General features: G+C 39.3%; 2 protein-coding genes across 2 annotated transcripts in view; both read right to left on the bottom strand.

Annotated features, from left to right (window-relative positions):
* The window catches only part of LOC139972036 (protein YIPF4-like), a 77,558-nt gene that overhangs the window by 39,094 nt on the left and 22,203 nt on the right, over positions 1 to 16,261 (bottom strand). The gene's annotated exons all lie outside the window — the stretch shown is intronic.
* LOC139972038 (uncharacterized) lies at positions 1,057 to 12,366 on the bottom strand. The gene is made up of 4 exons (XM_071978914.1): positions 12,232 to 12,366; positions 3,268 to 3,318; positions 2,698 to 2,874; positions 1,057 to 2,344 (listed from the first exon to the last, which is right to left on the bottom strand). The coding sequence occupies exons 2-4, from the start codon at positions 3,314 to 3,316 to the stop codon at positions 2,082 to 2,084; spliced, it is 489 nt and encodes a 162-aa protein (XP_071835015.1). The 5' UTR covers positions 3,317 to 3,318; positions 12,232 to 12,366; the 3' UTR covers positions 1,057 to 2,081.

Genomic DNA, 16,261 nt, shown 5'->3' with positions numbered 1-16,261 from the left:
TTTTGTTGTAATGCCATGTTGTCATCTCCCGACAGTCAGTTACACAGGTGTTAAAACAAGCAACATATCTGGGGTAGTAAGCAAGCGTCATCCTTATGTACCCCACAATATATAATATATCATTAATAGCACCCGCCATAATTGAAACCAAATTTATTTTGATTTATCTTCCCTGGTCTATATTTCAAACGAAATTTCACGAAAGGTTATCAGCATTGTATTTCTTTTCATGAAAACGTTTGTTTAGATAGGCCTAACTTAATTTAACTTATTAAATAATCACTAATTTTAGGATACTAAGTAATCGTGCTTACTACTGCTACTACTAGTACTAGATAGTAGTACTGGGGCCGTGCTCCGGAGCCTAGCCTACTTATAACACAAAACTGTTAGGCTATGTGACAACCAACACAGTTGACAACCACCAGTTTGTGAACACAAAGATTGCCACAAGGGAAAAACATACAATTTGTTCTCTATGCGCCCGAGGAGTAGAAATTACTGAGACAATAGCCATTTTCGGCAGAGGAGTACATACGTATATTTCTAGGAGGAGGGGGCACCTGCAACGTGTGAACACAAAGATTCTGAAACAGACGTTCGAGCATTTAGATGTTTTGCGAACATAAAGAGTGGAATCTCAGCGGACCGGGACATGGACCTGACAGAGACGTCGCTCTCCACGCCGAGGTTCACGCATCAGCAGTGCGTGCAAAAACACTCCGATTACGAGATTTGCGCCCTCTACCCCCCCCCCCCCCCTCCAGTCCATTTAAGAAAACTTGGACTTCACAACGTTATTTTACATCACGTGTGTTTAAGTGCATCATTTTGCCCTCCCTCCAACATGTAGGAATTACGTCAAGTTCCTACACTGATCGGCAATGCCAACAGTGCTGTGTCATTCCAAGAACTTGAAGCAAAACTAACATCACGGGATCACAGTTTGACAAACAGAACGCGGAACTGGTCATGAGATATATCAAATGTCCAGTAATAAAGCCCAAAAAAAGAAGACGTAAATCCAATAAATATATAAATGAACATGTACCGGTCTTTGATGTTTTTGTACGGATATTTATTTGGCAGATTAGCCCTTCGTGATTCCATATGAAACTCCAACAACACTCATAAAGATTAATACATTATTATTTATCAAAAGTGCTCTTCACTTGAGTCTTTGAGAAGCCTTCGAGTGAAAACTTGTTAGTCTTGAGCAGGATATCGACGCTGCATCAGGGTCACGTGTGATGGTAGACCAGGGACCTAAAATCTGTCGTTGAATAAGTAACGCGATGAAGTTTCGCTAATTGTCAAAGTGGGCTTCTTGAAAACACTAGACATGGGAATTAAAGGTATATGGAGAATAGGGAGGGGGGGGGGGGACATCTCTTGAAAATCTCCCACATAATAATGGACTTGACAGAGTACCATCGGCAGCTTTGGTAAAACTTTAAGGTATCATGATTTATTCGAAACCAGTATAGAACAATATTTAGGGTTAGTGTGTGTGTGGGGGTGGGGTGGGGTGGGGGGCCTGAAAAGCATTGTGGATTTTCTGTCTTTCATCAACTTTCTAGCCGTTACGAACGTGCGTCCGAATATTCACCCGTCGATGTGACACCCACAACTTCCGTTTGCATTGGGTAAAGCCCGTTGATGACAGACATTTTGCAATTGATAAGGCGCTTTTAACCCTCCCCGCCCAAGACTGAGGGGGTAAGGGTTATGCCGCTAGTGAACGTCCAAAAATAAATCCGTTGTTCGTGAGCGTCAGTATACATAGGACCAGACGGTTGGAGCCTGGACCAGCCGGGGTGCATACCATGTTGAATTATTACACATCAATTCACCCCTCCTGGCTACACCGATGTAATAACAGTCTGTGCACCCAAACAATATTAATCAAGAATGCAAACATCTAGAACTGCACAAGCAAAACATTACATATTCACCATTTGATATGAATAGCAAGAAAATCAACATAATCATCTAAACATTAATGACACTGTAAAAGATGTTTTACTGCAAACAAAATTAAACAATTGATAAGAATGAATTTCCCTCTCTCAAAACGCACTTTACAGCATTATGATTAGGAAAAGTGAAATGACCACAACAGAGGTGTGTGCAACCATTGAGAGGGCGCCATTACACTTGTCCATATCACAGAAGCAGATTTCTGTCTTCCCCGCGGTAAGTGTGGATCCCAGACTCGTCAGGACTGTTGAGAGGCCTATTCCCAACTCGTTGTCATCAAGCGCCTTCAAATCTGTGAAGCACTCGCTCTCTCCCATACCGCAGGACGCAAAGGAAACCTTCACACTGAGATTTGTTTCCGCTTCTGTAATGGGATGCAAAATAATGCATAATAGTAAAGCCTACAAACTGTCAAATGCTCAGTTGAAAGCAACTACGAAAAGGTACACCCAGGTTTTCTATACCTTCGCGTTAAAAATAAGCAATAAACCACTCTCATTACCCCAGCCGATAACTCTCATCCACCCCGCCAAACCCTGCCCCCCCCCCTCCCCCGCCTCAATATAGTAATGTTGAATGTTTTAGAGGTGGAGGCAGTATATTTTCATATTTTTAAACAAAGGTTATATTATTAAATATGCTTTTTATTTACTCTATGGGAGCATGAGATGGACTATTTTCTAAAGGAAATTCGACAGATAAAGCTCAGCTGCTTACGGTTGTACTGTATTTCTCCAGTAGCGCATTTGTTCATCCCTCCAGTATCTGGGCATTTTAAAGTTTCGTCAGCGGCCCCGTATGCCTGTTTCTCCAATTGATCACATAACAAATCGTTCACACCACTGTGTTCTCCACAAGTTATAGAGAGATGGTTGTTGCACTCCAGCCCATTGGCTGTCAATAAATAAATAATACATAAAATTTAAATATATATAAATATATATAAATATTTAAATTGCATATGTCTTATACGAGGCATTACTTTTGGCTGGGAAAATTACATCGTCATAATTGTGTCATTATCACAATAATACCAGAAAGAAGTATATATATAGTACGGGATCGGTTAGTTTGTGTTTACGATGGCATACAGAACAAGGCTCAAGTTAATAGCCGAAGGGACTGTATACGTATGATTGTTAGCAAAGATATATCCGTTCCAGACAGTATGTAAATATGATATTTAAATACTTAATTCATATACACTAGAACAGTTTAGCCCGATTTGTCTCTATACGCAACAAAGATGATAGTAAGATAGATGAGAAACAGAAACAATTAACTTACACAAAGCGACAACTGCGGCCAGGAGAACTAAGTAGAGGTGGCTTGCCATTTCTATATATAGGATGGAAGTATAAAGAAAAGTGTATGAACTATAAGTGTATATCGTGACTAAGTAAGGTTTCAGAACATCATGCCGTACAATCTACTGAATGTGCTACTTCATACAAATAGGTAAACAACTACGGCAGTGGCCACAATGCTATTTCTTGTACAATACTATAGGGCTACATCACATTTTGAACATTCTTCTGGCAGTTCATGGAGTCATTCTTCTTCTACTCCATTGGATGTCGTTATTATAACACAAGTTGAGCACGACCGTTACTCAATGAATCATTCAATGCAGTGGAGTAGCAAATTATACAAACAGAGCACTGGTGCAGCAATGGAAATGCCACCCTCCCCCTCAACCAAAGGAGAGTCCACGTTGATCTAAGGCCACAGGTATATAGATGAATAAACAATGTACATGGCGCCCATTAGGGTTACTGACTGCATGTTTGATATCACTTCTACATCCGCTTTCTGCCGGGCTACGACCGGTTTCAGCTGTCGTATGGTATTTTTTTGTACTTGTCAGCGGAGCTCTTCGCAAAATGAAGCATAGTTGTTGAACAGTTTATATATATTCCTATACATATATGAATATATATATTTTCAACTGACTAATCCGCCTGCATGACTACGAGGTTACGATTTCATCAAACCAGAAATGCACAATTCGAAATCAATATGTATGTATGTATGTATATATGTATATATATATATATATATATATATATACATACATACATATATATATATATATATGTATATATATATATGTTTATATATATATATATATATATATATATATATATTCCTATACATATATGAATATATATATCTTCAACTGACTAATCCGCCTGCATGACTACGAGGTTACGATTTCATCGAAACCAGAACGGCACTCGGAATTCGAAAACAATATGTATATATATATATATATATATATATATATATATATATATATATATATATATATATATACATATATATATATGTATATAGATATATATATTATATATATATATATACATATATACATATATATATATATGTATATATATATATATATATTATATATATATACATACATACATATATATATATATATATATATATATATATATATGTATGTATATATATATATATATATATATATATATATATATATATCATCATCATCGTAAGTCATGCAGTCGGATTAGTGTGTGTATCATGTGTGTGTGACGCCTTGCTTGTAAACACTATATCTCAAGAAGGGAAGCTTATACCAAGCTCATACTTGGCGTGTTAGAGTACCACATTGAGTAGAGGAAGCCTTTTGCTTTCTGGGGAAGTCAATGGTCATTTGGGGTCACTAGGGTCAAATTGTGCAGGAGTACCACATAAAGTAGAAATAGCATATTGTATTTTAAAGTTCGAATGTCAGCTTGGACCATTCTCATATCTAGTAAGATAACCTATTAGATAACATGTGCGTTACGCCTGTTAAGAATAGGTGGCTGTTGACAATTGGAAATTAGCTTATGGGCATCCGTAGAATCGAATCAAAACTCGCGACGAGCAAAGTTCCGTAGGCTTCAGTGTGTCGCTTCGCTGCATACTCTCGCTAAATACACTGTGTGCAAAAAGGTGTACTCTTTGTACATACAGCGGTTGTATTGGAAATTTCACGTCGTATTTGGCAGTTGTCGAGATTCAGTGCCAAATATAAACTTCAGGTTTGGATGTAGTTTACGTTGGGCAATGGCTTAGCGACGTTTACGATCTTACAATATAAAATAACAATTTATCAGAGGGAACGGTTTGAGCTTACGAAGCACCGTACGTAATGTGCATTCATAAATATGTTGTGAGTTAATTTCTCAACCAGTTACACATTACAAACATTGTAAGAGACATTATTAAACGTGATATCACGACGGCTTGGTTATGCGCAGCGGGCAACCCCTGCGTAGAAGAGTATATATATGCAGGTAGACTGCTAACAATACGCATTGTTAATTATGTTTCGTGTCAGAATGGACAACATCTCCTAATTATTTCTTATGGCATTTCCTACATGCCATCAGTCATAATTCTCAAAATAATAACAATTTAATGAGTTTTGAGACAAGTTTGTTATTATTGCTGCTAGGAAATTTTGCAAAGATTTTAACTCAACACCAATTGAGAGTGGAAGATAGATCTTTCATTGCGTAAAAGATCGCTTGCATTTAGGCAGTGTATATCATGGAGTAAAAGCGATTTTTTTTTGTGTGCACCAATCTGCAGCTAAGAGACAAGGTAAATAATTGGGAAATGTACGAAGTCGCGCTAAACGACCGAGTAGCGGTTCAAAGTAGCAATGAGGTACTGTATAGGCCTAGGACTCGCGCACACCTAGCTACTTAGGAACTTCAAAAACGGAATTTGGATTTCGCAAAAAAGAATTCGGATTTCCAAAAAAAACGACATTCGGCTATCGAACAAAAACGACATTCGGCTTTCGAAAAAAAAAAAAAAATTGAAATTCGAAAAAAAAGGAGTATTTGTGAGCCCTTATTGAGCTTCCGTAAACTGAGGAACACGGAAGGAGAATTACTATAAAACTGAAATACGGATGCGTATATGCAACGTCATCGTAAAAACGGCAGATATCTCATCATCATTAATTAATTACCGGTTTTCGAAATAATTAAATATGCTGAACGTAACAAATAATACAATAATATCATCTTTGAGATAGGATAAATCCTTTATAAAAGATTAATGTTCAACCGGTAATTTGCCGACTCAATGTTTCAAAGTTTCGGGCATGGAAGAAGTAGGCTTTAATCGGTAATTTGCTAACTGAATATTGTCATGATGAATTTAGCGTATATACTAGATATTATCTTTCGGCTACACGTAAGTTTTCGTATTCCTGGTAGCCTACTTTAACGAGAACCACTATGGTGTACGGGACTTTCATTTTTGGTTCCAGGCGGAGCCCTGGAACCTTTGCAGTAGCTCATGTGTTGACCCAGTTTTGACCCCGACAGAGGTTTGCGAACCGTTGTTGTTCGAAATACAACTCTTGGAACAGAGAAGACATTGTTGTGCGATTTATCAAAGGATTTTCAAGTACATGCTTAAACCGAACTCATTGCTTCCCACTGCAAATCTGTGCTTGTTTTGTCTGTGTGTACAAAAACAGGTAATGCGCACGATTTTCAGTCTAACGTTCGTGGTAAAGGAACTTAGGTTTAGGCTAGTCCCTGGAGAGTAGAACGACATTAGCACTGACGTTGTTACATGTATGTAGGTAATAAGCACTAGGCCGAATCAGCTCTTTAAATTCGTTTAGGACCCGCAAGGCTGCAATATGAATACAGTAAGCAGTAATGTTCGTAGTTGTAGTACCAATAGCTAGTATGTTGTAGTACAAATTTCAGTATTGAAAGTTTATACTGTGCTCAATAAAATCTCTTTCTATCTATCTATCTAGAAAGTATCTATCTTTCATTTTGGTTTTTATGGAATCATAACCTTCCTAGTATTGCTAGTGTGTCTGATCGTGGGCGTTTCACATGTAAACCAGTATGTGTAAGCTGGTACACGCACATTTTCGGTATCTGGGTAGAGCACGTTTAATACAAGTAGGATATTATTGTAATTAATATCATTTAGGGTCCAAATGAAGAAAAAAGAAAATGATTAACAGGTTAGCTCAATGAAACTTTACACGATCCTTGTATAAGGTTGCTGGTATAACATGTAGACATTTAAAAATATACAAATGGATTTTGTACCTAATCTTGTCCTTAACCGGCAGGCAGTGTAGATCGAGTACACAGAAGCTGGGAAGAGCGCCGATCACGTCAGCAAGAAAACACCAAACGTGAAGCTATATTTTGAAGGCGCTGAAATCGCCTAAGATCACTTTCCTTAGCACCATATAATAAGGAATTGGCATAACCAATGCGCGACAGGACCAAGGCCCTCACTGCATGGTGACCAGCATCCTGCGAAATGAACCTACGAATTCTCCACAAATTCCGAATATGAAAACTAACACTCTCACAAACACTATTTATATGCTCAGACATGCTCATGGTGGAATCAAAAATGACACCCAGGTTCCTTACAGATGATAAACTATGAATAGAAGTATCGCCGAGTTTAACTGAATAGTGGGCACGGATTATAATATGTGTGGCGAGCCAATGACCATAAATTCAGTTTTGTCTTGATTTAATTGCAACATGTTCTGAGATAGTCAAATGTTTATTTCAGAAATACAGCCAGAAAGCTTTCAAAGGGCACGTTCTCAGTCACCAGCAACTTTGGGATCAAACTCACCAAAAACGTTGAGTGTCATCAGCATATAGATGAAATTGAATATTATACTGCCCTGATGAAATGGGATGGGCGTACATTATGAACCCCAATGGTGCCACAATGAAACCTTGTACCACAGAATAATTTACAATATGTTGCTCAGACAAAACATCATAATGGAAACTCGCATACAACGGTCTTGAAGATAGGATCTAAACCAAGGTATAGCAGTGCCAGTGATACCAAATCAACACTCCAGATTACTTAATAGAATGGAGTGTGAGATGGTATCAAAGGCTGCAGACATATCAAGCAAGACCAGCAGCACTGCCTTATTTCTATCAAGAGAATGTAAAATGTTACTCCTCACCTGAAGGAGGGCAGTCTCAGTACTGTGGTGACTCTTATACGCACTTTGGAATATTTCATCAAGATTTGTCAATTACTTGATATGAAGCAGCCTTTTCAATAACTTTACCAATAAATTTGATATTCGCAACTGGCCGGTAACCATTTTGGTCTAAATTGGCGTAATACTAGATTGTTTAAGATTAGTGGGGAAAACACCAGATAATAGATAATTGTTGACAATTATGGTAATGGTTGGTAACAAAATTGGGAGATTATGCTTAATTAGTCAAGAGGGGACAAATCTAAAGAACAAGTTTAACTTGACAACAGATGAATTATTTTAACAATTTCCATATTAGTAAGAGGTACCTTGAATCCCGACATTAATACATCAACCCGAGCCTAGTCAAACGATTCATTAGCAACCTGCTCAACATATTGGAGACAACCAGTGCCAGAGACAATATTTGAACGAATCTTGTCAACCTTCTCAACAAAGAATGCCAAAAAAAAAATCACTAGCAAGTTCAGTGTCTGAATCTGCACCAGGTATAAGCCTAGAGGAATTATTTAATAAACCGTTCAAAGTTTTGAACATGTCCTTGCTGCAAGCACCAATGAACTTTATCATTTAATTATGTTTGCTTAGCTTCGCCTATGAGTTTGCCGACTGCTTCCTTCTGCTCAACAAACACGATATAATCATTATCAGAACGACTCTTACGCCATCTGTGTTCTAGACGACGTCTCTCATGTCTATAATGGTGGATGTCTTCATTGTACCATAAGCCTATAGGGCTTGACTACGCGTTGACAGGTCGTAATTGGACACAGTTCATCAAGAAAGGATGTAGTGGCTGATTCATACATATCACGCAGCACACACACACACACACACACACACACACATATATATATATATATATATATATATATATATATATATATATAATCTATATATATGATGTCATCATCAAACCGGGTTATTACCAAATCAAGAGTATGACCATATCTGTTAGTTGCACCAGCTGTGATGACATTCATGTCACCTTTACATGCGTCTTGCGACTTGCTGTACTACCTGCATCAAATATGTTCAAACGCTCAATGTACTCATTACCAAATAGTGATTGTATAGTATCATCACAACCAGTATGAATGTTTGCATTCTGCTTCAAAAAGTAACTGCATTGTTCATGTTTGTCGCTTTGATTAAAATCTAAACCGTTTCGGTAAACCACCTCCTTGCGCGTGCCGTAGTGAAAGCTATAAATCATGTCACAGGCCCCGGAGCTCCCTGCATTATTGATGCATGATGTTGCAGCAGTTCTGTTCATGTGCTGTTCAATTCGTGTCACTGTGCCAATGTAGTAGCATAGATACGGTACTGTAGCAGCGGTGTTTGCAACGTCATCCATTCCCAGTCTAAGGCAAACCACAGGCTCGTTTTCGGACCCTTTCGGCCCTTCCAATTAATTTCGGACCACGTAACCGAGGTGGTTTTCAGGCGGTTACTTATGATTTCATACTCGACGGAGAAATTTCTCGCTTTGAGCCGAGTTATTATCTGTCGGCACGGTTACGACTCCGTCGTTGTGATCGTCGTATAGGTCTATAGTTTTTTCCCCATATGCGCGATTAAAATGTACATTGAGGATAACACTAAAGGTTGACAATGCAAATATTTTTAAGGATTACCGCCGCATAACTCGGTGCAGGCGTTCGTCTAACTTGACTATTACACGTATATAAGTTGTGCTTAACTAATTTTGAAAACATTTATTCAGTCGCAAGAATTGACTATAGAATGCTACAGTACTAAATCTATCTACTCTCTCTTGAGCGAACTGCGACGTGCTTGGCAGAGTCTAGTGAATCCCCACCCCCCACCCAATTAGTGGGCCGCAGTGAACAACAACTAATTGTGAACCTTTCATTGATATACCATTGTATAATATCTGAATAAACCTCATTAGTTTGCACCCATACCGTCGTAAGGGCAATAGTATTGCCCCCCCCCCCTCCCTCAATATGTTAGAACTTGAGTCAAAGTTTGGTCACTCATGCCCAGGTTTCAGCAAGCATTTTACTACCGCTGTAAAAGTAGTTACCCATACAGTGATATTAAATTGTATATTCTAACAATATTCATGGCTGTGTGGCTGCGGATCAGAGCCTATAGGAAGGTACTTTTGAAAATTTCTAGAAATTTGTGCATGCTAAAATTTGGAGCCAACACGGTTGACCTTTAAATAATTTTCAGTGGATTGATATCTGTGTTGCGCCGGCCGGATGAGGCTATAGCATTTTTCGCGAAAAATTCGACGCTTTTGGTACCTCAACCTGGCTGTGGCATTTGGATACCGAAATAATCATGTTGTACCAATACTATTTAGACATATTTTCGGAGAACGTTATTTACACAGCTTAAGTTATTGTTGACAAGTGGTGTATCTGAACGAATGTTTCTCTACAAGTTTGTCCCTGTAGTAATTCTCATCATTACTCACTCCAACCTATACGCCTTTGAAGATGTCAGGGTCTGCATGTGATAGCCGATGACTCGCTCACGAGTACGAAAAAAACATTCGAGTACCACTGAGTTGTGACGTATTTCACTATTGGATGCCTCAGAAATACTGAAGATGGACTAATTGATAAAGTTAATTGATCGGATCATATCAGCCAATCGCATCGATGTCAGTGAAAATTGTCCTCCCCCCCCCCCATTAAAACAGCCCGCTCCCACACGGTTTGCCCATAATTTGCTGCAAATCGCAATAAAAAATGTCCTACTTTGGGCGGACTTGACTTGGCACAGTAGAAGGAAAAAAGGGGAAAAAATGTGCAAGTAAAGTTTAATCGATGTTTCAACTTTAGGCCTAAAAATGTGTTAAATCTAAGGAACGCTCGTTTAAGGCTGAGTTAACGATGGCATCGGCTCTCGGTGAAGAGATTAATGTTAATCCATTGCTTTACATAGATAAAAAACTCCACCACAAATGTCCTCTTCACTTCATGTAAACAACAAAACACCCTGAATTATATTTAACACCATTTGCCTTTGACAAATTTGTACATGGCATTGTTAACTTGTTATTTGTATGTATTTATGTATGTATTTTAGATCCTCCTGTAAGCAGGAACTCGCTTTGAGGCAATATTTGAGGCAATAAAACTCTGGTTTTCCCATTGGAATTGAGTTTGTGTTGCATCTGAGGTTTTGACCTAATGTTCCGTGAGTTAGACTAAATAGTCCAGGCTAAGGCTGATGAACCCAGACGTTAAAAAGGTCATTTTTCAAGCAGAATTATTATACAGGAAATACAGCCTGTTTTGTTACCAGTGTTTGAACGGTGTACAACATATCGGGAAGTAATGTTATGACTAAAGTCACACGTTAACCCTGGATCTACACAGGCGTACAAACTGCTGTGTACCCTCTGATTTCGGTTGCTCACCGCGTTATCTTCTCCAATAAATATGGGAGGGGAGGACATAAAAATAAGGCAGTTTCCTCCCACCCCCCCCCCCACAAGAACACATTCATGTGTACTCTGAAGATAACTGTAGTGCTTATATCTGCAGTGCTGTCAAATAAGGAGTGTCTAAGGAGTGTTTAAGGAGTGTTAGCTCAGTGGTTAACGCCGGCCTTCCAATCATAATAAGGTCCCCAGTTCGAGTCACTCCAAGATTAATGTATATAGGCTATGTCGTTCAGCTACAGAGTTTTTGAAAATTGACAATTCATAATCATGGACAGCTTCGGTCAGCTTTAATAAGCCAATGAGGCCACTTCGCGAGTTCCTGCTTGCAGGAGGATCTAAAATACACACATACATACAAATGTACAGATATCACGAACCCACTAGCTACGCCTGTGGGACAGAATTAAGAGCATCGGGGACCAGCGTCGATCTGGATTTCAACCAACTAGAGACCATCAGGCAAAAACAATCTAGAAGCACAAGTATAATAGCCAGCTGAAATACGATGTCTTAGATGATTACAAGTAGCAACTGCATCATGTTTTGCGATACGTTGTCAAATCTCAGTAAACTCTCCTGTTCCAGACGGCTTCAGACATAATGAGCAGTGGTGACTCAGTTCTACAGACTGCTAAACATCCACCAACAGAAAGACAAGAGATTGAAGTCACTGGGCTAAGTAACCACGTATTCGACTACAATAGCAATCTTATTTACCAAATTATAATTTAAATAACGAGAAGGTGCAATTGACTTATCAGCAGATATGGCTACTTACCTTTCTGTCGTAACCAGGTACTGCACCGGACACCTATGATATTGGAATGATGAAAATAATGTACTATGTGTATGGATATCGTAACGTCGAATGTAGCTCACGACCCGCCCATTCAGATGTGAATTGTAGTTATCCCTGGAAGCGAAGCGCAGACTCGCTCAGGGTTGCATTCATTTCAGGGATCACAAAGACCAGACATATCTATGTTACTTTCGTAATTGCTATTTGTCATCGCAACACATACCGGCTACCATCATGTACGGAGGGTGAAGGAATGCAACTTGGGTATAGAGAATATATATATATATATATATATATATATATATATATATATATATATATATATATATATATATATATATATATAGAATAGTATTTAGTCGAAGAATGTCGCTGTGTGTGGGCGTTCAACTTTTGAGAAGTCCCGCGCGTAATGGAGCTTGCTGGATCAGTGAAACAGGGGTGGTCGTAAAGGTATAATATACAGCAGCAAAGATACGTAGGTCAAGGACACTTCCAGCTGTTATATTGCACTGTTTACAAGGGCAGGATCAGTGGCGTAGCCAAGGGGGCGTGGGGCGACAGCCCGCCCCCCCCCCCATGAAAACTTGTCGCCCCCCAGTCGCCACCCCCCACTGGGATTTTAGGTGTCGAAAAAAAATTACATATGCAAAAAATATATCATTGGTCTGAATGGTCTCGAATCTCCATGATGACCACTCATGAACGACCCTTTGACCGCGGACCGGCAGTAGGTTATAGTTGCTGAAAAACCGGATGCGACATAGCGCATAGGCCGGGTTTTCATACCCTGATGCTCTTCAAACCGCTAAAAAACAACAATTTCAAGAAAGGAGACAATAATATCGCTGAGAATCAGTCTATCACCCTAATAATGTTTCAGAGGGATGTTGAGAAAACTTTAGAGCAGGTTACAAGCATGGACGTAAATCCTGGGGTGGGGCGGGGGGACACGTTCCCCCATATTTCGATGGGTGGGGGAAACACTATCAAATTCCCCCCCCCCCCCCCACACACACACATTTTAGTGTCGTGGCTCTATTTGGTTAGGGCTTACACATCTCAAGAAAAAGAAACGAAGAAAAAGGCAAGTAAAGTTTAATCGATGTTTCAGCTTTAGGCCTAAAATATATTAAATTTATGGAAATGCTCGCTTAAGGCTGAGTTAACGTGTGCCTTTAGTCATAACATTACTTCCCGATATGTTTCAGATACATCATGCAACACAAAACCGTCAATTCCAATGGGAAAACCAGAGTTTTATTGCCTCAAATAGCAAGTTAATAATGCCATGTACAAATTTGTCAAAGGCAAATGGTGTTAAATATAATTCAGGGTGTTTTGTTGATTACATGAAGTGAAGAGAACATATTTTGGTAGCGTTTTTTTTATCTATGTTTAAAGCAATGGATTAACATTAATCTCTTCACCGACGAGCCGATGCCATCGCCCCCTGGATCTACACTGGCTTACAAACTGCTGTGTACCCTCTGATTTCGGTTGTTCACCGCGTTATCTTCTCCAATAAATATGGGAGGGGAGGACATAAAAATAAGGCAGTTTCCTCCCACCCCCCTCCCCCCACACACACATTCATGTGTACATGGAAAGATAATTGCAGTGCTTAAGCCTACTCGTCCTGTCAAATAAGGAGTGTTGTAGGAGTGTTAGCTCAGTGGTTAACGCCGATGCCTTCCAATCAATCATAAGCTACCCAGTTCGAGTCACTCCAAGATTAATGTATGTCGTTCAGTAACAGAGTTGTTGAAAATTGACAATTCATAATCATGGACGTTAAATATGAATCTAAGAGACTGACTTCGGTCAGCTTGCGGCTTTAATAAGCCAATGAGGCCACTTCGCGAATTCCTGCTTGCAGGATGATCTAACATACATACATACAAATGTTCAGATATTACGAACCGACTAGCTACGCCTGTGGGACAGAATTAAGAGCATCGGGGACCAGCGTCGATCTGGATTTCAACCAACTAGAGATCATCAGGCAAAAACAATCTAGAAGCACAAGTAATAGCCAGCTGAAATACGCTGTCTTAGACAGCGACGTAGCCAGGAATTTGAAAGGGGGGGGGGAGCACTTTTTGCGATTGATATGGATTTTCAAAGTTGTAGGCACGACTATCTGGGCGGAGCGCCACCATCGGTTGGCGCGGAGCGTACAAGAAAATTTTTGGTTTTACAAACCCCCAGATGGCCGGAAACGGCCCTTCCCTAGTGTTCATTCTGGTTCCCTGGCCTCTTGCTAACTTGAGACACCTCATTCAATATCACTTTTAAACCCAAAAAACAAACGAGTTAAAATAGTACGTAATTCAAAAATACATAATGTATTAAAATTAGCAAGGTACACAAGGGCGGCGGAAGCACTTTTAATCTGGGGGGGGGGGGGGCACCGACGTCAAAGGGCACTTTGCAGAAATTCGATTGGACTGATGCAGCCTGATATTTAGTACCCTTTATAAATCTTATTGTATTATCTTATTTGCGTATACACATCACTCCATCAACGCCCCCCCCCCCCCCCCCCCGTCTTAGTAGTCTTACTTTTCAACTTCTGATTCTTGTAGATACAAAGATAGGCCAGAAATGTCTTTGATACCACCATAGCCAGTATTTGTCTTTGATACAACTGTAGCTAGTAAATGTTTATCGAAAAGGCTGTTTTGGAACTTGGAACGCCGATCGTGACAACAACAGGCAACAAAGTGCTGCAGCTCTATACATACAAAGTCTGGTAATCAACGATAGGCTTATTTGACTGTGGAATGTTCTCAACTGAAATTTTATCTGCGTAAACGGGTTCTTAAGTAGATGTTAAAAAACTGACAAGATCGTATCCTAGTCTTTTTTGGCGGGTAGAGTATTGAATGAAACGGCACGCGATATGAATGACAGCCTAGATGACAGAAGAATAGGTCACCTAATTTAGCCATAATCTTGCTACGTTCATTTCAATAGTTTTTCCTGTCTAGACTCTTAAACTCGTCCAGCAAGCTTATGGATTTGAATTATGGGTGTTTTAATAAAAAAGATAACTTGGCCAAAAAAGCCCAGGCCTACAGTGCTACATACTGGCTACGCCCCTGATAGTTCTAAATTAGGATTAGATCTCTTACTGAAATATCGCTGACCTAATAAGGTGATCAAGAGTACAAGTTTTATGTAGAAAAAGGGCACATTTTTAACCTGAGGAAAAGTGGGGGGGGGGGGCACTTGCCCCCTGTGCCCCCCGGTTCCGCCGCCCTTGAAGGTACATGTACAAAGTAGTCTTACTTTTCAACTTCTGATACTTGTAGATACAAAGATAGTCCAGAAATGTCTTTGATACAACTGTAGCTAGTACATGTTTAAGTTAGCCTACTAAGAGAAGGCGAGAGCTATCCGACGATTGCCATCTGATGCAAATTTCTCAAGTGTTTTCTCAACTGAAATATTATCTGCGTAAACGGGTTCTTAACTACATGTTAAAAAACTGACAAGATCGGATCCTATAGTCTTTTTCGGCGGGTAGAGTGTTGAATGAAATTATCGTGCTACATACTGGCTATGCCCTGATCATATTATATCAGTATCAGCAGATTTTGTTTCCTGTTTAAATTCTTTTACATGTTCTTTTACATAATATATCAGAAAGACAAACATAGTGCTCTTTTACAAGTTTTCCAGTAGGATGATTCTTGTTTATTGTCCAATGTCTGGACTTTAATACATTTGACGAACTTAACTGATGGACAATATAAACTTTCATATTTTGTAATACAGCCAGATATGCAGTGGCCTAAAAACAAATATCGTTATCGCAGTGTATTAGCAGTGTAATAATTATTTATAGGAAGTGCGTATCACGTACGATTGCTAGCTTAGCTTCATAACATGCTGTTCGTGCAACAACTTAGAACGACTCATTGAACGAACATTGTCGACGTTGTTGTGCATACAGTTCGTGACATTCCATAGAGTGCGGTTAGGTAGGCAATATGTATTTTAT

Source organism: Apostichopus japonicus, chromosome 8 (genome assembly GCF_037975245.1).
Source record: "Apostichopus japonicus isolate 1M-3 chromosome 8, ASM3797524v1, whole genome shotgun sequence".
NCBI classification, from domain to species: Eukaryota; Metazoa; Echinodermata; class Holothuroidea; order Aspidochirotida; family Stichopodidae; genus Apostichopus; species Apostichopus japonicus.
Note: the sequence above shows the minus strand (reverse complement) of the source record. Positions and strands in the feature narration are given on the sequence as shown.

Bases quoted from the DNA above. Each gene is read 5' to 3' on its own strand.
- LOC139972038 (XM_071978914.1), bottom strand. From the start codon at position 3,316: ATGGCAAGCCACCTCTACTTAGTTCTCCTGGCCGCAGTTGTCGCTTTG. The intron at 2,875-3,267 runs GTAAGTTAATTG...ATTTATTGACAG, and splicing joins GGCCGCAGTTGTCGCTTTGT to CCAATGGGCTGGAGTGCAAC. The intron at 2,345-2,697 runs GTAAGCAGCTGA...ATCCCATTACAG, and splicing joins TGGAGAAATACAGTACAACC to AAGCGGAAACAAATCTCAGT.